The sequence below is a fragment of the Chanos chanos genome, chromosome 11 (assembly GCF_902362185.1).
Source record: "Chanos chanos chromosome 11, fChaCha1.1, whole genome shotgun sequence".
Classification (NCBI taxonomy): Eukaryota; Metazoa; Chordata; class Actinopteri; order Gonorynchiformes; family Chanidae; genus Chanos; species Chanos chanos.
In genome coordinates, this window is record NC_044505.1 from 23,174,775 (window position 1) to 23,198,557 (window position 23,783).

Sequence of the window (23,783 nt, forward strand, 5' to 3'; positions counted from 1 at the left end):
CCATTGGCTGTAGGCCTTGTACAGTACACACAAAGGTTGGACAATAGAAGTATGTGCAGAATCATCTTTTTCAAACGTTTTGCAAAGTTTTTGACTCCAAATGAATGTCACCACTGATTGGAAACATTGAGTCACCAACACATGATCCAGTATAGTTGTTTTGTTTATTCTTCATCTCTGGATAACGGCTGCTTCATCAAGGACAACACAAGTTACAGCAGGAGACTCTAACTTAGGAGTAGAGCTTTCTTCAAGACAAATCAGAATCTCACTCTTGCGACCCTGGCTGAGTTTGCCATTCCCAGATAAAGCAGGAGAACAGGGCTGATTTTCATGGCGGGAGAATTCCTCAAGGTTTCCATCCCTGTCCTGGCCACTTACATACAGCCTTGAGAAAAGCTCCATATTGTTTCTGAGAGTCACTACTTTTGTTTGAAGGTTTTGCAGAATTTGATGTGCTGAAGACCTTCAACTTATTGTGACTGATGGGATCGTAAGGGGACTTTGTTCTTTCCGCTAGGTGATCCTCTATGAATGTCTTGAATTGATCTTGCCCGATTTGATGAACATGTTGCACAGTCTTTAGAGCTGAGGGACCAGCCATTTCTTTTGAATCAAGCCCAATTATGTCCCTGGTCTCTTCTTCAAATAGGTTTCCAAGTTCTTGGATGACCTTCAGAAGGCTGTGGACATCTCTTGCAAATTTCACTTGCACACTTGAGGTTTGATCATGGTGATGCCTGGTTGCGTGCTTAGGTCCATTCTGATGGTACCTCCTTAATCTCTTGGATTACACCAGCCACTTCAGGCCCAGCAACCATCCATCAACATGGTTCACCAGGATTATCTACCAAGCTGACCGCTCCCCCCTCTCCTTTCACACAGGTATTATTCTGCTCATGTGCTTGATCTATGGGAGTTGCAGAGAACACTCTGTTTGTCTTCTGCACAATGAACTTGCCAGCTAAAAACGCCCTGTAAACTTGTGGATGTTTTGTAGTAAGCTCAGCCATGTCCAGTTTGGACAAACTCAGACAGCTCTGACCTCCCTTCATTTACTTATAAATTTATGGTCTGTTGGTAAAAAAAAGTTCACGCAGAGTAATGACAAGGGGCTCTGTGCATTTTTGGAAGCTGCACCATGTCTGTAAGTGTATGAGTCAAAGGACAAATGAATATGCCCCATGTAGGGTGAGGTGTGTGTATTACAAGTTTACAAAGGACAGGTGGGGAAGGGGCTATATTTCCTTTTGCGATCGGTAACAACTGCTCTAGTGCTTATGGGAATTCTAGGAAAATGCTGATATCTGTAGGTATCAGCTAATTCAATTCAATGCTTTTAAAGACCTTTTTAATTCCAATTTTAATGCCACTTTGACCTATGGTTACATCATTAAGGCTACACAAAAGCTACACTTTCTAATCAGACACTTCTGATGGGCTGTAACTCCACTGCTTAAGTGTTTTACAGCCACTGTAGAAAAAGGATTTATTAGAATTATTCAGAGTGGAGTTATTCAGATGGTCACATATGTTTACACTTATAGACCAATGAGAAAAGAGCCCTGACACTTAATGGAACACAAATCCCCATACTGACATACACACACACACACACACACACACACACACAAACACACACACACACACACACACACACACCAGACTACCTTATATCATCATAGTTGTACACCAGCATAACAGAAAAGGAATAATCCAGAAGAAATAGAATGTAAAAAAACACTGGAGGCCTTGAGGAGGCATGTAAAACAAAACTGAGGAGGTTTATTTAAGCTTATACTAAGATTCTTCTGTTTCCCCTTTTTCACATAAAGAAAGATACCATGACGACCCATCATCCTCTGTCCACTGCCTCAGATTCACACAGACAGTGGTTCCCCGTGAACTCGAAAACAGTACACGCAGGTGTACTCAGGGTGACCCCAGTTGTTTAGGATACGGAGTTCCACCATCCTGTAAATCCTCTGCTCCGGAGACTTCTGAGAGAGAGAGAGAGACAGAGAGAGAGAGAGAGAGAGAGAGAGAGATTAAAATTGAGAAACCGTTGGGAGGGTGAGTTGTAATTCATTGTAACATGTCTGTAAGTGCTTTGGTTGGTTACATGAGACAGGCAGTTAACTGATACATAAAAGGAACATTTATATTGGTAATTCATTTACATCTCTCCTGTCTAAACTGACTGCAGGGAATGTCATGTCAAATTATGTCAGTACTGAAGGTGTGTATGTTCCTGTGTATATTTGTATTGATGTTTATTATGAGGTCTGTAGCTGTCACTCACTGGCAGTTTGAATGTCTGAACTGACTCTCCCTCCTGATCGTAACTGAACTTTCCTAGAAGATTTCCTGCTTCATTCACACTGGACATACCCTGTGATAACACAAACACAGCATTTATGGATGACGTCTCACTACTATAGTATATATCAGTCTCTGTTAGCAGTGGAGCTACTGTTGAAATGCTTCACTATGTAGCTGTGTGAGATATCACACATAAATACAGATATAAACTTTTAAGAAGATGAGTATGACAGAACTCTGACCTACGACTCGAGTAATGTTTCTCTGTCTTTACACGTTCACTCACATAAACAGCAAAGTCCTGTGGAGCGTTGTCGATCTGTCCAGTCGGGGACAGGACTCTGGGCAGATGATCCAGAGTCACGTGAGTGATGTGGATCGGGTAGGAGAGAGAAATCCCTACGAATCCCTCGGAACCACGGAAAGCCCAGTATTTTCCAGGGGACACCTCAGGCTGTGTGTCAAACGAACTACTTATTTAAAATCTTTTGTCTGAAACATGGAGGGATTGTCAGGGTGTGTCCTTGTTTAAATGGACTGTTTGCGTTGGCTGTCTGACAGTATTTGTGCTGAGCTATAAGTGATGTTTTACCTGTATAACCACACGAGGGCTCTCTGACCAATAGAACACAGGGAACCCAAACAGGCTTAAGTACGCTGCCCTGGTCTGATATGGCTCCGAACAACGCGTGTTTATCACACTCGCACCTGTACACACACACACACATAAATCTCAGTTCTGAAATGTACCAAAGTCCATGTTAACCACACGCTCATTAGCAGTAATTAAATTGGAGGAGAGGTTGGACCTGCAGATTCCAAAGCGTAGTCCGCCATCCCGATCCCGTCACCTCTGTACAAACTCAGGGCTCTCTGAACAATCTTCTCCATGTCCTAAAACAAACAGTTCAAGTGCTATTTAAACAGACAATAATTCAAAACTACCCACACCCCTTTCAATACAGGACACTGTCACCAGTGCACAATAGGACAGTCCAACCTAGAAAACAGTGGACGACAATCCATCAGAAAAACACACATTCTCACACATACGCACTTCCAAGAGGCCTTGTGTGGAACAAGTTTAAACACATCCACACAGTTCTAAAATGATAAATACATCACATTATACGCTGTATTTTAAAGCACCCAGCACAATGTGAATATGACCGTAGTGAGTGGTGTATGGTCCACCCCCGCTGCTCACCTGTATGGTGACGGCTCCCGCTCCTTCCTGCCCAAGACTTTCTCCCACAGTTCTCCAGACGTCTGTTCTCTGCTCTCCTCTGTCCCGCCCAAGCCGCTCCAGTATTCTCTTCTCCAGGTTCTCCAGTTCCTCCTGGAGGTCTGAGCGCAGTACCACATTCAGGTGACTGACACTTGAGGAAAGGAACTTAAACAGACGATCACACAGCTCCAGCTTCAGTCTCGAGGTATTCTGTGAGAGGTGTCGTTTAAAACAATGGTCTGAATCCACAATAATGTCACTGTTTCCACAATAATTTAACAGACACATGTGTGAGGAAGATATGGATGTGAGTGTGTGTGTTTGTGTGTATGTTTGATGGAGATACAGGATAGAAGGAGAGAGAGTATGTTTGTGTGTGTGGTTGTACGTGTATGTGTGTGTGTGTGTGTGTGTGTGTGTGATGGAGATAGAGATAGAGGATTGAAAGAGAGAGAGAGAGAGTGTGTCTGTGTGTGAGGTTGTACGTGTATGTGTGTTTATATACACTACCTCAGCATGCTGTTTCTCCAGGGTGTCCATTCTCTGCTCAATCAGGTCAGAGGTCGACTGGAGACTGGATACATGCTCTTTTAAACCACCAATCAGACCCTGCATTTCAGCCATCTCCTGTTCCCGCTGCCTGTGCACATAAGACTCCACACTTTAGAGAGAAAAACACTCACATGAAGCCATCAGTATAAGCCGCAAAGGTCAAAAAATTAATTTAACTCTATGATTGGGACATGCAAATTCACATATGATTTTAAAGCATAAAAATTAAAAAAAAAAACTCTGAGGATAAAAGGGCAGACACTGACAACCGGGACACAAAAGGTAAGAGGTACTCACTTCTTTGTGTTCACCCTCAGACTCGCTATGTCAGTTTCCAGCCTCTAGAGGGAGACAAAGACACAAATACATGGATGACCAAAGCTCTGAATGATCTCTATCCACAATCTGTCTCTTATTCTTGTGTTGTGTTCTGTTACTGCTACAGAACCAGAAATCTGCTTACATTCCATTCTTAAAACGTACATAAAGTGAATGTTAGTGTGTAATGTGGAGCAAAAATGCTGAAATATTCAATTCAAATTTCAGATTTCTTACCGCAATCACAAGCCTCTGTTTTTCTCTGTCCTCTTTTAGTTGAATAATCTCTCTCTGACACAAAACACACACATATAAATTATTAAAATAATGGAAATACAGAACCATTTGATCATCTTTATAAATCACTCTTTTTCCTCTCTCACTGGACGTTTGTCTGTCTCTCACCATTAATTTCTCCACATCTCTGTCTCTACTCTCAGACAGTTTGGCATCAAGTTCACGAAGATCAGCATAGATTTGACCCTTTATAGCCAAAACACTAGCATGAGGAATCTGGTCCTGTTGAACAAAGAAAGAAAGAGAAAAAGAAAAAGAAAGAAAGAAAGAAAGAAAGAAAGAAAGAAAGAAAGAAAGAAAGAAAGAAAGAGAAATGATGAGAGTATTAGGAGAATGGGCAGATGAATGTGGAGAGTGTAGTGACAGTGCTATTTCTACAGTAAAATGGACCCACATGTGAGGTGTGTTGATCAGGTCTGATGGAGGCCTTGGTTTGAGTGAGGGGTGTAGAAACAGAAGGGGACCAGAACCATATTCCTGAGAAAAGACATAACCACTCATATTCTACACAAACACACAAGTTACAGTCCTCATAACACACAGATACAACATGATAACCTCTTTCGAACAGTGTTGACTGACTGCAACAAAACTCACCAAAAATCACCAGAGAGATGAGGAGGAAGAGGAGGGTGGTCTTCTTCGTGACAGTGCGTCTGCACAGAAACAGATATCGGTTAATGACAGTTATACTGGGACATACGCAGTTACAAACACACTGTGATCAGATCCCACAAGCAAAGCTACTGAAACACTCCCCCAGTGCCATAAACCAACACCTGTACTGATTACATACATTCACTACATTACTACAACACTACATACATACCACAGTATGATTTTGGTCTCTATTCAAATCTATATAAAACTACACAGAGATACAAATGACACCCAGTTTACCAGCTCAGTTGAAATACAAGCAGCAGAGATAATCCAGAGGTCAGAATGTACCGGATTGTGGGAAACCAGTAGTTGAACGTTGCCAAAGAACATGCTGATGAAGTAAAAATATACAAAAAAAAAAAAATTTAAAATATGACCATTTTCACCAGCCATGAACATACACATCAATGATAATGACTATTATCATCTTCAACTCTTCACAACTCCTCCCCCTGATTAAGTCAGGGAGTGCTGTCCTGTTTTGTTTGTTGTGGTCATGTAAAGCCCTTTGAGACTTTAAACAGTGATACTGGGGTCTAAATAAACCTTATTGTTGTTGTTCCTTTAATGAGTTCTTCACTCTTTAATACAAACACACTGGAGGAGCTGGACACACTGGAGGAGTTGGCTCCTTTGTGGCTTCTGGTCCTAGGCCTAGGCTTCCTGACACAGAGGGAGCGATATGGGGAGAGAGGGAGAGGTGATTTCCATCAGACAGTGTATGACAATGGAAAAGAACTATGTGCTGGACACATTTTCAAGGCTCCACACACAGAGACACAGACACTAAAGTACCTCAGTGGGCTTTTCCTGTAAGACGTTAGGCCAGTGGATCCAGTGGAGCTGGTGCTGGTCTCAGAGCTGGCATTTGAGTAATACCCACTGGAAACAAGTCGTTCACTGCGTCTTGGCATCTCTAATACCCCCCCCCCCCCCACACACACACACACAAACACACACACACACACACAAACCAAACAGGAAGGTTATCAGGTTATATTCAACCATTTTTTTTAACACAATGCTGCTACAGAGAGAGTTGTGATGAACAAACATAATAACAACAACAAAATACCAATAAAAATAATAGTCATAATAACAGTATGTTTACTTACAGGTTTTTTATGAATGTATATATGAACAAACGAAAGAATGCAAACAAAGTCTCGCGATAATATGATATTACACTTAATCAACTGATTGTTAAGATTGTGTGACATTTAATACTGTGATGACGTCGCAGAGTTAGAGTCTGATAAATGCCTTTTTCCAATTGCTTATATCACGGAAGTAATACCAACATGAGGGAATAGAACAACAACAACAACAATAATAAAAATAAAAACAATAATAATAAATAAATAATAATCAATAATAAATTCACTTACTGAATATTTTGTGAAATGGATCAGAACCGAAGTTGTATGTCGATGCCACAAATCCTGGGAGAATCAGATTAATCGAATCAGATTAATGCTACCAAACACGGCTAGTGAACGTGTAAATTACTTACCAAGAATCTTTCTTGTTGATTCTTTAAATAAAGAAGATTTTTTTAAAATACTATAGCTAAGTAAAAGCTAAGGTACAGGACTGACAGTCAGTCCGATGGATTCTGACAACAGCCAATTAAACAATTCGGCCTATAGGTCTAAAGGCGAAGATGTGAATAGTTTTTTTGGATTTTCCAAAAACTGCAGCTCTTCCGACAGTAATGAACTACAGGGCTGGTTAAATAAGAAAACGACGTGGCCGATGAATTCTGTGAGCGCTAGCCAAGTCCTGAACAGGCCAATATTGAGCCTAAAGTTGAAAATCTCAGTACTCCTATGGATTTTTTTCTTTCTCTTCTTTTTTTTTTGGTAAAATTGTAAGTATAACGGCAAGATGTCGAAGATGTTAATATTCAGTTGAAGTCTCGGTGAAAATCTTATGGTCGTGGTATCTGGAGAGCAGCGTAAAAGCGAGTGCTTTCGGCAAAGTTGAGAACAACTCTGAGCAGTGTTTGATTCTGGACATTCTACAGTTACCTGGAGCAGGACGACGTATTGACTTAGAGACGCACTTTTCAAATGTTTCAGAATTACAACCCAGCGTCATACACCTGCGCAGTGTGTGTCATAGAACTGAGCATGTAGTTTTTTTATTTAGTTAGTTATTGACGAACTGGTGGACATAATTCTTTGCATTATCCGTAAACTAACAAATAAATAATTCAGCCCGACTATTATGAGGAGAGTAGGCTATTGCGAGAATACATACTTGGCACAGCAGTGTGAACAAACTTCAACCGGATAGATTTTTTTTATTAATTAGCCTTCCACTGCTGCTTTCATTTTTAGGTTAAATTTAACTTCGTGTATTGAGGGCAGAATGATCATTACCAGATAACGGCTCTTAATTTAAATGGTTTTAAACTCTGACTATGTTTCGGTCAGATTTGGTTTATTTACGTCGTTCAGCTCCTCAGGTTAGCGTGGGTTACCTTGTGTGCTAAGATAATAATTTACCTTAAACGAAAGAGTATAAATGTGTAAATGATTTGTTTGTGCGCGTATGCGTTCATGCTGCTTTCTGTCTGTGACTCATTCCCGTTAGAAAGAATTTAGTTTAAGTTTTTTCCTTTATTAATACACGTAGTGGTGAAATTTGACCTCTGCATTTAACCCGTCCAAGGTAGCGGTGAGCGCACAAGCGCACACACACACACGGGGTTAGGCACCTTGAAAGTGAAGGTGAACTACGTTAATCGGTAAAAAAAATCATTCAAAATGACAGCTAGTTCAAAGCTAAAATGCTTTGTCGGCCAACTCTTCATAGTGTTCATAAAACAAGACAGAAATCTAAAGATTAATTACTTTAATATATATTAATTCGAATGCGCTAAGGTCTCAGCGAATTTAGGAGGAAAGCCAAGTGCACAAGTCAACGTAATTTATTAACTCTCTGAAATCCATATTTCCAGTTCTAATTTAAAATCTTCAGGCAGGGCTAGTGTCAGAGGTCGATGGACACAAGCAGGTAACGACGTCTTTTGGCAACATAAATTACGGACATGCTCTGTACAAGAACTACAACTTGGTCTCCAAGAGCAATTCACCATAGATGAAACAAAAAGATCACACTTTTTAAACAGCTCATAGAGTCACAGAGACACGCAAACTAAGCCATCATGGCAAGGTGCCAGCTCATTAGGAATTTCTTTCTTTTTCGATATGCACAACAAGGAACAGGATGAAGAACCAGTGAAGTCAGCTTTAAACAACTAGTCTTACCATTTAAAAACTCATCTTAATATGCTAACTATGCAATAAATATCTCACACTGCATTGAAAGGGTGACAGAAGATCAGTTAGTTCATGTTCATTAGAGACACACCACTGACAGAGGATCAGTTAGTTTACGTTCATTAGAGACACACCGCTGACAGAGGATCAGTTAGCTCATATCAACAATATTAATATTAATCTCAAACTCAGATTAGGATTAAGTTTACAAGAACAGAATGCAACATTATTTCCCTCACGTCTCTTAAAATGAATGGCTGGTCTGTTGGTTTGTCTTTTAAAATGAATGACTGGTCTGTTGGTTTGTGTCTCTCTTTCTGTCATGTGCCCACTAGCAGAAATGTCCTCACTGAGAAACAGTCAGACAATAAACTGCTCTGAAGGTGCCTGGCATGGGACAGCCTTCCTACCCAAAGACCCCCCATGTTTTTGGCTCCAGTGCAAAATTAATCTATTGGTTCAAATTTTTTAAAGAAAAAATACGATAAAACAGCGTCACCTTACGTTCCAGGCGGTGTAGCCCACATCCTGTTTAGTTCAAATAAAAAAGCCCAAATCATTCTAAACAGGTTTGTTTCTGTATTTGTGTCGGAGTTGTTCCCGTCAGTCTGCGGTTTTATGAACTCAGCTGTTTAGAACCTCATCTGGTCTAGCTTGTATGGCTGATTCTCCTCCATGCTTATAAACACAGTAGCAACTTGAGTAACGTTAAGAGCTGGGAGCTGTCCAGGGTCCCACCTCCTGACAGTTAGCCACTGTCCATGGTGCTAACACTCCTCCTCAACAGGCCTCTGTTGGAATTTTGGAATGTTGATACATTCCGCAAAGTCTGCGGTTCCACCAAGACTGTTACAAGTCACAAATCAAAGTCATAAATCCTCAAAAAGAGATGAAAAAACAGGGCAAATGAATAGAGTGGTTCTCCTGACATCTGGACTAATCTAACCAAAGTTACATTATTCAGAATTCTGCCATCAAAGCACATCATACTTTAAGTCCTCCCAAACCTGCCATTCAAGCACCTCACACTGTAAGTCCTCCCAAACCTGCCATTCAAGCACCTCACACTGTAAGTCCTCCCAAACCTGCCATTCAACCACATCACACTGCAAGTCCTCCCAAACCTGCCATTCAACCACATCACACTGCAAGTCCTCCCAAACCTGCCATTCAAGCACATCACACTGTTGGTCTCCAGAGCTTGGTACAGTCTCTAGAAGGCTGGAAATGGCTCTGTGGATGACAACTGAACCGTTCATGTTTTAATTTTTGTGGAAAATGGAAAAAAATTAATACGTGCGATACTGGCTTTTCCCGGGCTGATTCTCTATTAAACCCTGTTAGTTTTTGAAACACAGTAGCCGTCCTGTTCTCCTTTCAGCTTTGCATTTCTGTTGCAGCTGTTCTGAGCTGGATCATTCGTTTAGGCACAGATGACAGATACTTTTGTCTCATGGACTTTTTTTTTTGCTCATTAGTTCATATATGTGTGTTCGCATGCCTATGTATATGCATGTGTGTGTATGTACATACATATATGATGCAGAGTCACTGCAGAGTCTGTGTGGGTTAGCGATTACACAAAGTGAGGACGCAGACAAACCTAGAAGAAATGTAAATGAAGTCTGTGAAGAATGAGAGAAATCTTCACCGTCTGTGGAGTTGCTAGAGGTTTGTGTTTATTAGGTGGATATCCACAGGGGTCCTGTTAAGTTATAGTTGGGAGAGGAGGGACAAAGAGGGGACTGGGCTGGTAAACGGACAGGCACACAGGGCCAGAGAGCTTAGTCCACGGCCAAAGCCTAAGATCCTATTGGTAGACGGCTCATCCTGGGCGTGTGAACCTTCAGTGCTGAACGCGTGAACAGAAGAGGGCCGTCAGTTCTTCACTCAAAGAGTACCAGAGGAAGCACAGTACAGAGAAAGAAAGAATGGAATCTCAATCCCAGATGAGCAGAATGAACAGTGGTCAGAACCTAAGATTTAATATTGAAGTTTGGTCATAAAAACAAGAGCTGACAGTTATTCACATTCGCTCACTTGCTTCAAATCTACATTTATTATCAGCAGACATAAATGTATCATGTAAAATAGTTCTACTTTTTGCTTTTGTGCTCAACTGATTTCTAGGTAGTATTTTTTTAACTGTCCTAAGTCTATCACTAACGGTTTAATCAAAGCACTATTATTAACTCATGAACAATAAACTTGGTATTTAGTAGTAACAGTGACAAAATGAATCCTGTCATTCTAATGTAACCTGAGGAACAATGACATGACATGTGTACGTATCTCTTCACACTGAACAGGTAACACACTGGTCCAAAATGCCACTGAACAGGTAACACACTGGTCCAAAATGCCACTGAAGAGGTAACACACTGGTCCAAAATCACACTGAACAGGTAACAGACTGGTCCAAAATGCCACTGAACAGGTAACACACTGGTCCAAAATGCCACTGAAGAGGTAACACACTGGTCCAAAATCACACTGAACAGGTAACACACTGGTCCAAAATGCCACTGAAGAGGTAACACACTGGTCCAAAATCACACTGAACAGGTAACAGACTGGTAACACGCTGTGTGACTGCACTTGTGTTTTTTAAGCTTCAATGCATAACTGAAGCTCTTCTCACACTGGGAGCAGTGGTATGGCTTTTCCCCTGTGTGCATGCGCTGGTGGGATTGAAGATGTGATAACTGGTTGAAGCTCTTCCCACACTGAGAGCAGTGGTACGGCCTCTCCCCTGTGTGAATGCGCTGGTGTCTTTGAAGAACTGACAACTGTTTGAAGCTCTTCCCACACTGGGAGCAGTGGTATGGCCTCTCCCCTGTGTGAATGCGCTGGTGTCTTTGAAGAACTGACAACTGTTTGAAGCTCTTCCCACACTGGGAGCAGTGGTATGGCCTCTCCCCTGTGTGAATGCGCTGGTGTCTTTGAAGAACTGACAACTGTTTGAAGCTCTTCCCACACTGGGAGCAGTGGTATGGCCTCTCCCCTGTGTGACTGCGCTGGTGTCTTACAAGACCTGATGAATTACTGAAGCTCTTCCCACACTGGGAGCAGTGGTATGGCTTTTCCCCTGTGTGAATGCGCTGGTGTCTTCTAAGAGCTGATGAATCACTGAAGCTCTTCCCACACTGGGAGCAGTGGTATGGCTTTTCCCCTGTGTGAATGCGCTGGTGTGATTGAAGAATTGATGACTGACTGAAGCTCTTCCCACACTGGGAGCAGTGGTATGGCTTTTCCCCTGTGTGAATGCGCTGGTGTGATTGAAGAATTGATGACCGACTGAAGCTCTTCCCACACTGGGAGCAGTGGTATGGCTTTTCCCCTGTGTGAATGCGCTGGTGTGATTGAAGAAATGATGACCGACTGAAGCTCTTCCCACACTGGGAGCAGTGGTATGGCTTTTCCCCTGTGTGAATGCGCTGGTGTGATTGAAGAAATGATGACCGACTGAAGCTCTTCCCACACTGGGAGCAGTGGTATGGCCTCTCCCCTGTGTGACTGCGCTGGTGTCTTACAAGACCTGATGAATTACTAAAGCTCTTCCCACACTGGGAGCAGTGGTATGGCTTTTCCCCTGTGTGAATGCGCTGGTGTCTTACAAGACCTGATGAATTACTAAAGCTCTTCCCACACTGGGAGCAGTGGTATGGCTTTTCCCCTGTGTGAATGCGCTGGTGTCTTACAAGACCTGATGAATTACTAAAGCTCTTCCCACACTGGGAGCAGTGGTATGGCTTTTCCCCTGTGTGAATGTGCTTGTGTGATTGGAGATTTGATGACTGACTGAAGCTCTTCCCACACTGGGAGCAGTGGTATGACTTCTCCCCCGTGTGAATGCGCTGGTGTCTTTGAAGAACTGACAACTGTTTGAAGCTCTTCCCACACTGGGAGCAGTGGTATGGCCTCTCCCCTGTGTGAATCCGTTGGTGTCTTATAAGAACTGACAACTGTTTGAAGCTCTTCCCACACTGGGAGCAGTGGTATGGCCTCTCCCCCGTGTGAATGCGCTGGTGTATTCTAAGATCTGGTGACCGATTGAAACTCTTCCCACACTGGGAGCAGTGGTATGGCCTCTCCCCTGTGTGACTGCGCTGGTGTCTTACAAGACCTGATGAATTACTGAAGCTCTTCCCACACTGGGAGCAGTGGTATGACTTCTCCCCCGTGTGAATGCGCTGGTGTCTTCTGATACACAGCTGGCTTCTGAGGCTCTTCCTGCGTGAAGAGTGTGTTGTGTTCTTCCCTGTCACTCTCTGTTTAGGTGTTAGGGCTCTTCTGACAGGGGAGCTCTTCCCAAACGAAGAGCGCGTTCTTTTCGTGTTGACAGTGGATTGTGCTGAAATGAATGTAATATCAGAGGATAACTGTTCTGGGCTCAGTGGAACTTCTGATTTAATCTCTCTGGTCTTTAGTAAACTCAGGGACTCTTCAGGATGCCATGTCTTAATGAGGTTTTGCGAGGAAATGTGGCCTAAACAAAGAGAGGGACATGTCCACAACAGGACCAGAAAACCACATCACAGCCTGGACAAAAATCTATAAACAACATTAAAAGACCAAACTGACATTAACCTCAGCATCAATTTAAAGTACATCTAAACCATTCTCTTAAAAAAAAACAAAAAAAAAACAAAACAAACAAAAAAAAACAAATGCAGGGAATTGAGTGGGAAAATAGGGGGGGAAAAAAATCATCTGTTACCTTTCTCAGGGGAAAATGGCTTGTCCCAGTGGCAGTCTGCTGGGTCGTCCTGGTCGTCTCCACACCAGACCAGCAGCTCCTCTCCAGCAGCGATGGGTCTACAGCTGCGGAACAGAACCCCCCCTTTGTACTGAAGAGCCACCAGATTCTGCTCTTCATCATTACGGGCACAGTTCACATACCTTAGAGAGAAAGAGAGAGAGAGTGATGAGGGAAAAGGTCAAGAGTGAGACATGAGGCAGATAAAGAGGTTTACATTGCACAAGAGAATACTAAGTTAAGGCAGAAAATGAGAAGAGGAATGGATGGATAAGTGAAGTCATGGATAAGTTAAGGATCAATTTAAAAAGTCACGTCTCTAAATGGAGTTTTCGTGTTTTTGTGACTCTGATTTAAGGGGACGCTCACTGCCTCTCATTGAACAAAACCATTGAACCAAATTTTACAATGAACAAGTGCCAGGAAAGATGAACAGAGTTGGAACAGACTAACACAATTGGAATGCTCTAATAGAGGAGGAATCCCAGCAGTAACACTAGCTGGTTGGGGTGTTGTCACGAGATCGGGTGGGTTTGTGTCCTGTGAGGGTCAAACAGACAAGTGTACACTCCCCACCATCTCACTCAGCGCTCTGTTCAGCATTGATGAGGCACCTACGCAGTGATGAGTGAATCCAGGAAACAGCACAGGTCTCCACCCCTGTTACGTTCCCATGGAGACGCCTGTGAGCTGGCAGGTGCCATAAAGTGGTAGTGGATGTGACATGTTTCTGAGGATACAGGCAGTATTCCTCACCCTACAAAGCATTGTGTGAGTGTGTGTGTTTGTATATGCGTGTGTTCTGTTATATAAAATCTCATTGAAAAGAAAATAACTAGAGATTCATGTATGGGTGCACAGCTTGCTCTTAAAATACATGCATCAAGTATGAAAACCCATGTGATCAGAGGATCTCCATGCTGATTGGTGTTTGTATAAATTCTGGTCTCATCTGGTCTGTGAGAACAGTGAATGTGAGGGGGTGTCATTCAGTCAGCGGTAAAGAGAAAACAGACCAATATCTGGAAGGTTGTAAGTTTGATTCCTGAGAATGTCTGAACACCAAAATACTGGACAGCAAGGTTTCCTCAGAGATATAGTTACCTCTGATACAAAACACAGTTAAGTTTTACCACTGAACGTATGAATGTACACCGCCTGTACATTTAACATAAATATGTGAAAAATAAGGAACAGGAGTGATCTCTGTGCTCACTATCTCACCTCATCCAGTTGGAAAAATTCTCTCTCTTCACATCAACACGATCTTCACACTGCTGACGTTTGAAGAGCTAAGGAAAAGAGGTTTTTCCTTCATAAATGTTGATTTGTTATGTATACAGTCTTTCACTGCACATTTTATGACCAATTCCAGGTTTATGTCAGAGGTCTGATAGAGCGTGAGGTTCTCTGAATTGAGATGAGCGTAAAATAATTTGTTGAAGCTCCTACCAGCGGCTGATGACACAGAATATCGGTAAATGCAATGAAAGAGGAATTTGGCTTCACTGCACAGAGCCCCAGTAAATGCCAACTGAAAACCTTCTTATATCATTAATTAATAGGTTCACTCACCACCCAGGAGTATCCACTGTCCTTGGTGTCTTCTCTGTCAGACATCTGGTCTTCATAGGGGCCAAAGTGTGTCCCTCTGGGTATAGTGTCACCCTGGTTAAACACGCCCAGCTCTGCGTTTGGGATGTTTGACCTCCTGACCTCTAGTCCTGAGGGAAGGGTGCGTCTGGCTCTTTCTGTGACCCCTATGGGCACGGGGGTGTCGGGGATGAACGTGGGGGGGCCATGCACCTCACATTTACCAAAGAAGAAAGACCGGCAATCCTCACAGTCTGGGGAAATAAGGAAAAAAATATAAATAACAACAATAGACTTCAGTCAGACTAAAATACACTCTAAATATCAACAATAGACTTCAGTCAGACTAAAATGCACTCTAAATAACTACATTAGATTTCAGTCAGACTAAAATACACTCTAAATAACAACACCAGACTTTACTCGTCCTAAAAGGGCAGTCCTCACAGTCTGATAAGACCCAATACTCTCTGGGTATGGGACCATCAGTATAGAGACACAGTTCAGCATTCACACTGACATTTAACTCTATCGTGCCCGTTTTTACTTTTCATTTTCAGCAGCTGATGATGAAAAACATTTTGAATTTTCCTGAGAGTGCTTAAAAACCAAATATCTACCAAACATGCATCAGTCAAAAACATTATGATGTTGTAGAAACTGGGGAGTGTTTGACTTCTGCTTTTAACCACTGCACCCTTTACATGCAGAAAGAGAAAGAGAGAGAGAGAAAGAAAGAAAGAGAGAGAGAGAGAGAGAGAGAGAGACTACAGGATCAGTCCCAGAGATCTTGTCCTACACAGACAGTCTTTGTCTATGGGTTTCTCCTCCTCAATGTATTTGATGCTAGGTCTGTTGGACGAGTCTCTTCCTCGGGTGTAACCGTTTGACTGTGAGATCTCCTCTTTCATCACGCCTGTCTTCAGCAGCTCTACAACACAAACACACAAACTGTACACACACACGCCAACCTTCCAACCTACACAAGCACAGAGAGGACCAGAATACAGAAGGAGGACACTCAGTGAAACAGGTGAGTGTTTCCTACCTGTGTCATGTGATTCAGGAAGAACTCCACACGACTGCCCCACAGATGTGGATGACATCTCCGTTTCATCAGTGGCCATCTTGTCACTTGTCTCCTGACTAATTACACGCATCCTGATTATTATAATTATTGGAATTGCAAAGAACCATGTGAGTAAATGCATACACCCTCATTAAGATAATCATCAAATTAATCAAGAGTATACACACTCTCATTCACACGCTCACTGCTCTTTATTTACACACATTTCCTATCAGAATAACACAGATACATGATACAACAGAACAGAGGTAGAGGAAAATCAGGTTAAGACAAAGTACTCCTCTAAGATAAGATTAGTTTGAACCAAGACATTAAATGCCAGGCTAAATGTTACGTCATGTATAAATTAATTTATCAGCACACTTGCTAACTTATGGGAGGTCATCCATGCCAAAATTAAAATGAAAACCGTAAAATGAAAGTTCAAACCCCCGGTTTGACATTTCTTTTTCAATACCTGTGCGCACATATCCTGCCAAAATGAAAAATGAAATTAGATAACTCGATTTTTATTTTCATTTTCAAGACAAACACGAGTCTTTTCTGACAAAAATAAAAATAAAATTAAAATATCTTTTTGTCATTTCATTTCATTTGTTAATCTTTTCCTTTGAACAGATTTTGCCGTACAAATCGGACAAAATGGAAAGGAAAAGACAAAGTTGATAATCCTGTGGCAAAATCCCAGTTTGCGATTTAATTTTCGACATGGACGCGCTGTATCTGCCAAAATGAAAATGCAAAGGCAAAGCAGCATTGCGTTTTCGTTTCCCACTTTGCCTTTTCATTTTCGAGTTCGCCTATATGCAAATATATGTTAAGGAGAAATGGGCGTTACCGAAGACACGTGACCGCGAAAGTGCCCGAAAGCCTAATAGAGGTAACAATGGCGCATGCATTCTCAGAGACGGCGAGTGAGCTAAGTTAGCGAATTGTCAGGATGAAGACTTCGTTTTACTCAGAGTCGAAGTCATTTTAGATAGGCTTGGAGATATTGTCCGTGTCTTCGGTAACGCCCATTTCTCCTTAACATATATTTGCATATAGGCCAACTCGAAAATGAAAAGGCAAAGTGGGAAACGAAAACGCAATGCTGCTTTGCCTTTGCATTTTCTTTTTGGCAGATACAGCGCGTTCATGTCGAAAATTAAATCGCAGGATATGTGCGCACAGGTTTTGAAAAAGAAATGTCAAACCGGGGTTTGAACTTTCATTTTACCGTTTTCATTTTCATTTTGGCACGGATTACCTCCCATACTAACTATTTACTGGCTGATCAATGAGAGAACTTTTCGTGAGCAGCTTTTCTAAAAGAATTACTTTAAAGGATCTGGATTTCAAACGTCTTCACTTAGAAAAACTAACGTAGAAAATTTAGCTTTTTACCTGAAGTTAACAATTGTCATCGGACTCATCGCCTGATCTTAGTTTAACAAACAGACGCAAAGTCTCAACCGTTGAACTACGGAAGCCCGTTCTCCCCACATTACAATTTTTGTTTTGCTTTATTGCGACCCTATTTTTCGCAATTCCGACATTATTTCTCAGAATCCCGACCTTATTTTTGAGAATTCCGACTATATTTCTTGCAATTCCGAATTTTCCCTAGTCTGACTTTTTTACACAATCAGGCAGCGTCGAGGAAGCTAAAGTAAGATATGTTATACACTTAATGCAATGAGCAGCTTACCAGTAGCAACATCTGGCCTCGGTAATAGGCTTCGTCGTCCAAACCCCCAGTACTTGGTAGTTTTGTCGAAATCGAAATTTTTTATACAAGAAATGGGAACAACAGCCCGATAATTATCTTCCAAGTACCTTACCAGAGCAAACTTTTTTTCCCTGTGAACTAAGGCTAACTGTAGGCTGCAACTGTAATTCTGCGTTTTAACTGTAGAACGAAATTAGCGGGTTTTGGTTGCTTGCCTTCGTGGGACATTACAGCAAGGATTTTTGAATACACCAATCAGATTACTCAAGAGGGGCCAGAAGCCACGCCCCGTTCCCAGGTCTCTCTTCAGTCAAGACGGAGGACAAGCTGATCGTGTAATCAAAATGCTTGCTCTGATGTAATATAATTGTTTCAGTAAGTAGTGATCATGTCCAAATAAACAGTGTGTGCACTTCCACTGCGTGAAAAGAGGTGTATCCGCACTGGAATACTCCTGTATATTCCCGGATACTCCGCAGCATAGAATACTCCTAAATATGTGCCAGGTTTGGGGGTCTGCCTAGAGCCCATAGTTGCCATGGTGAATAATCCTTTGGGGGTGCTTGCAAGGGAACATTTGCACTTCACACCTTGGGCCACCGGGTATCCTGCAATTGGTCAGAAGTCTTACTTTGGATTGGTGGAGCAATGTCTTGCTTCTCCTCTTAAACCCTTCCCCATTGGTCCATTGTGTCCCCAGACATGATTTCATATGGATTATATTACTAATATATATGTTGTTGTTATTATTATTATTAATGGTGGTGTTGTTTTATGTTCTTAGGTAGATTGTATAGATAGCGTGTTATTCTTCTGTTTTTACTCTATCACGAGAAAACAAAGTCAAAATTTGAATGTGAAGTGATGGCATCTTAGGGCTTCCAGAATAAAGGCTTAGCTGCTTGTCAGATTAAATGCTGTTTATCGTCAACCCCAGCTGAGCCCCCTGCTGTTTTGTCATTCTTTATATTGTCTACTTGTTGTGTCTCATTTTCATTATTGCTGTATTGTTTGTAATTTGCCCACTGGGTTGGCACCTATTGCACACCTAGCTGGCCTAGAAGGGGTCTAGCCTATTGTTCCATTTCTTACGGAACCAACAACTTACTAATCTGACCTCACGCTGACAACTTTAGGCCATCAGAGTATGTGCCCCCACTGTAACTTGGGAGAAAATGTCTGACGCACCACCCAAACCATTTCAGGTGACTTCTTTTACCTCCCCAGGACTGACTAAAAACCTCTCATCACTCTGGTCAACAGCCTGACCTTGGCATGAGGGGTCACATATTCTGATAGCTGTCGTCAGAATATGTGACCCAACTGTAACTTAGGAGAAAATGCCTGACACACCACCCAAACCATTTCAGGTGACTCTGCCCTTCTCATGTATAACTAAAACAATTTTTCCACAAATATAAGATGATCACATCAGATGATTTCCACAAATAATATAAATGCACCATTTAGTACCACTGCATAGTGCAACAGACATGTTATGATATTAGTAAAAACAATGCATTAATTTACAATGAGGTGTTTTAATGTTTTGTTACAAAAGCTTTGTGATACAAATTATATAGTGACATAAAAAATGATAATGCAAAAAATCTGTACAACTTTAACATTTTCATTTAACTTTAACTTAACTTCACACTTTAACTTAACAATTTAACAATAACTTAATATTACTATAACTTAACCAATAACTTTAATATTAAACATCAGAAAGGGAGGGGAGGGGGAGATCAAGATCGGCACACCGCACAGCTGTACGACTTCATGGGGTCAGGCCTTCCAACACACTGCATGTGGAACCACCGGTCACACATGTCACACTGGATCTGTAACAACAAATGTCATAGCAAAAAAGCAACATTTTCAGGGTGAATATCTGAGATACAGCACAACATATAGCTATGATATATAAATATATACATATATGTGTGTGTGAGTGTGTATATATGTATGTATGTATATGTACATACATACAGCGATGGAATGCCTTATTTTAAAAAGAGATTTTTTACCCAAGTAGTTGACAGTGGTTGAAGACAATTTGACTTATCAATAAATTGTATCAATGTATTAACTGTTGTGTTTTCACACATACACAACTTTAACGCAGGACACAGAAATAAAGTTGACCTTGACTTTACTGTATCTGTCTCCTTCAATCAGTCATTAACAAGGACTACTTTCTATATATCAGTTAACATATCAATGTGCAGCCTCAACACTACATATTAATAGCATCACAGAACACAAAATAGTACCTTCAGTATCAGTGACTAAGAGTAGTTCTTACATGAACATAACATTAATCATTTAAGAAATGTATTATATGATTATTATATGATTTCATTTGAGAAGGTCAGAGGTTCCTCTGCCAGTATTTTCTCTGCATACTAATATGACATAAGTTTAAAAAACTCATTGGTCAGTGCATAGTGCAGCTGTAACATATAAACCACCAAACTGTTGATGTAAGAGAGACAAAAAATGTAAACATTTTTTTAAATACTTTACAGGTTTGGTAAAAGTAGACATAGTATGACAGACAAAAACATAAACTTACTTTCAGGACAAACACTCCACATGAGGTGGCATCCCTTTGCAGACTGTGTGGGTCTGTGCTGGCTGTCCACCTGGATACCTGGCAGCCTCGTTTTCTGATGAAGGCCCTGACAGGTATACAAAAAGTAAAATAGGACAATGACGTATTTTCAAATATTTTGGTTTGGTTTTGAAAAAGGGGCACTTTTTGTATCAGGGTTTCAACAGTTACCTTGTGGACTCCAAACACTGTTTGACTTTGAGGGAATCATTTCCCATGGGATCCACCACAAGGCTCCTTCTCTCAGAGGGAAAGATTGCCTGTAGAATTGGGTATAAGTCACATATGCTTACACTGCTACTGGAAAAATTGTAGCTCTCAACAAAGGTCAGCGCTCCACAGGACAAGGTACTTGCACCCAAAATGACGCTGAACTTTGTTGAATCACACTAAAAAAAGATCATGAGCATTTACAAAATTACTTAAATAGAATCATGAAAGTATAATCCACTTAAAAAACATTACAATAAAATAAACGCCTCTCCTATGTCTACCTTCAATCTTGAGCCCCTTCCCTCCCACATACGCGTCATTTCAAATGAGTCGATGTGAAGTGCCACCCAATAACCACGTATCTGGTTATTTGTTCTGACTGTGTGGGCCATGTATGCATTGATCACCTGAGGGACAGGTAAATATTGAGTATACAAATGTAATTTACTTAAGCATATCTAGCATTTCGCTGGAGAAAATTTAGATACAACTCAAGTAGACAAATGTTCCACTCCATTCAGTAATACAGCTTGCCTCACTCTCGAGCTCTTGATTGGGAGCTGTCCTAGCAATGTCCCAATAAAACAGTTTATAGGGACCCATTTTTGATAGGAGGACATGTGAATTTTTTTGCCTCCCCAGACGTCTTTCATGCCTTTGTGTGACATAAAACAAGAATTAAAACAAATTTAATGAGGTCTACCACAATGTCAGTTACTATTTAAGCTTATGAAATCTAATGTGAAATGTGAATGTGTATGTGAATGTGAAAAAATGTTGAAATCTTACACTTAAGTGAAGTACAAGAACTTCACATGGAAATGGTTACCTTTATTTAAACAGAAATGCATTTGAGAGATAGGTCATCCAAGTTACATACACTTTTCATGAAAGGAGGTCACATCAGATGATTCTCTAGCTGAAGGTGGAGAGGGGTCTGCAGCCAGAGGTGGAGAGGGGTCTGCAGCCAGAGGTGGAGAGGGGTCCACAGCCAGAGGTGGAGAGGGTTCCGCAGCTGGAGGGCGAGAGGAGGTGACATCAGGTGTCTGAGAGGGGGGGGGAATGATGATGCCCCTTCAATTTGTGAGGTATCCTTGGGGTCTCCTCATGGTGGTGTTTGAGGTGGTCAATGTTGACCTTGCATATGGACCGACCGTCTTTATCCACAAGATCAACACTTTTCCCCTCTATTTTTGCTACCACAAAGGGACCAAAATAATCTGGGTCCAGTTTTTCCCCTTTGCGCTGTTCGGTGCGGACGTTCCTTCTCCACACCATGTCCCCCACCTGTAGGCTTTGCTGTCCCTTTTTAGAGAGCTTTCTCCTGGTTCTGCCATGCACTTTTTCGACATTGCTCTCAACAATGTTCATAATTTTTTCATGCCGTTCAATGTCAATGGCCACCTTTACTTTGGCATAGTCATCCTCAAAGGACCATCAGCCTATGGAAACATGTTAGTAATGATTTTATTGTACATAGCATAACTATGTGATATCATTTTTTAAAACGATGTGCCATATGATTTACACAAAATTAGGAGACATAAAATATGTAATTTTTCAATTTCACCTGATAATTTTCTGGGACTTCAGATGGGTACCGTGCTTCTCTCCCAAACGTCAGATAATATGGTGAGAACTGTGTTGTGAGCTGTTTCTTTGTGCGCAGCCCAAACATGACGGCCTCCAAATATCGGTCCCAGGTATTGGGCTTGTCCTCCACCAGCTTTGCAAGAGTTCTAAAAAATTAAGTGGCCAAAATATCGAAATATGATGGGAAGGCTTACACAAATATATATATATATACTCCCAAGTTACAGTGGGGTCACATATTCTGACGACAGCTGTCAGAATATGTGACCCCTCATGCCAAGGTCAGGCTGTTGACCAAAGTGATGACAGTTTTTTTTAAGGTAATTTAAATAGTGAGTTATGTGACTGCACTTATTGTATCTTCCCAATAGTTAAATAGTTTTATTCATTCCACATTATCAGCCCAAGTGCCATTGCTCATAATTCTGGATTTGCTGTATCTAAAATAAAATGTATGTGATAACTGAATCTGATTGTGAGAGTCAATTTATGTTTCATTAATACTAAAATATTTGCCTTTACTAATTTGCACAATGCAATGTGACAATGTCTAGTTAGCTAAATGTTAATTTACCCGTTGAACGGGTCACCTTAGCCATCATCGCAACCATTGCCCCCCCCCCCCCTGAGAGATTTGGCAGGAGTCGCCACTGCAATAGGTGCCAACCCAGTGGGCAAATTACAAACAGCACAGCGATAATGAAAATGAGAACACAACAAGCAGACAATATAAAGAATGACAAAACAGCAGGGGGCTCAGCTGGGTTTCACGATCAACAGCATGAAATCAACAGCATTTAATCTAACAAGCAGCTAAGCCTTTATTATGGAAGCCCTAAGATGCCATCAGTTCACATTTAAATTTTGACTCCGTTTTCTCGTGATAACGCATTATTCTTCTGTGTTTACTCGAGATCTCGAGTTATTTAAGTCATTGTCACGAAATAACGAAATTTGTTTTCCCGTGATAATGACATAATTTACTCGATTTCTCGGGAAAACGGTGAATTGTTTATAGTTTCGTCATTTCATGATAATGACATCCAGTCGAGGAAACAAAGAAAAATAACACGTTATCACGAGAAATTAAATATAAATCCACAGCTTCTCATGGCTTCCGTACTTCATGATGTGATAAACCAGCATTTGTAAACAAATAACTCCGCACTGCATTCACTTTTGTTTGTTTACAGTCTATGAGCTTACGCTGTTTGCGTAACGAACTTGTCTGTGCGAGCGATTTGAAGCTGCCCAGTAGCAACAGCGCTCACTAGGGTAACAGAATTCGATGGTCACAGACTTGGGTGTAACACCGGTCTACTAATAACCGGCTCATCTGTTCATTATCTCTCTCTGTATATCTGTAACTTCCTTATCGTGTTCCGTGTTTATGTTTTACTTAGTACCTGTGTGCTGTATCTACCCGCCTGGAAGACATTAAACTTTTCTTTAATTACAACAGCTTTTGCGTCCTGCCTAGTAGGTCAAACCAGCACGGCGCTTCTAGTGAGACGTCACAGCGTTCAAATGACCGGCGCTC

At 41.4% G+C, this 23,783-nt stretch overlaps 2 protein-coding genes across 2 annotated transcripts in view; both read right to left on the bottom strand.

The window, feature by feature from the left end:
• Positions 1-1,880: 1,880 nt before the first annotated feature.
• Positions 1,881-6,294, bottom strand: LOC115823851 (SUN domain-containing protein 2-like). Its single transcript, XM_030787874.1, has 11 exons — positions 6,176-6,294; positions 5,315-5,373; positions 5,112-5,194; positions 4,400-4,443; positions 4,061-4,190; positions 3,530-3,760; positions 3,132-3,216; positions 2,915-3,030; positions 2,609-2,776; positions 2,303-2,392; positions 1,881-2,000 (listed from the first exon to the last, which is right to left on the bottom strand). Exons 1-11 carry the CDS (start codon positions 6,292-6,294, stop codon positions 1,881-1,883), a joined length of 1,245 nt encoding a protein of 414 aa, XP_030643734.1.
• Positions 6,295-11,219: 4,925 nt separating this feature from the next.
• LOC115823852 (zinc finger protein 208-like) overlaps positions 11,220-23,783 on the bottom strand; it is a 111,710-nt gene continuing 99,146 nt past the window's right edge. The window contains 1 exon segment of the mRNA XM_030787875.1: positions 11,220-12,867. Coding sequence (XP_030643735.1) covers positions 11,220-12,867 — 1,648 coding nt within the window.

What these genes read in the sequence shown, in the direction of transcription:
- LOC115823851 (XM_030787874.1), bottom strand. Translation starts at nt 6,294, where the DNA reads ATGCCAAGACGCAGTGAACGACTTGTTTCCAGTGGGTATTACTCAAAT. An exon ending in CATCTCTCTGGTGATTTTTG is followed by an intron (nt 5,195 to 5,314) that starts GTGAGTTTTGTT and finishes GTCTTTTCTCAG; the next exon opens with GAATATGGTTCTGGTCCCCT. An exon ending in CTACGCTTTGGAATCTGCAG is followed by an intron (nt 3,031 to 3,131) that starts GTCCAACCTCTC and finishes GTGTGTGTACAG; the next exon opens with GTGCGAGTGTGATAAACACG.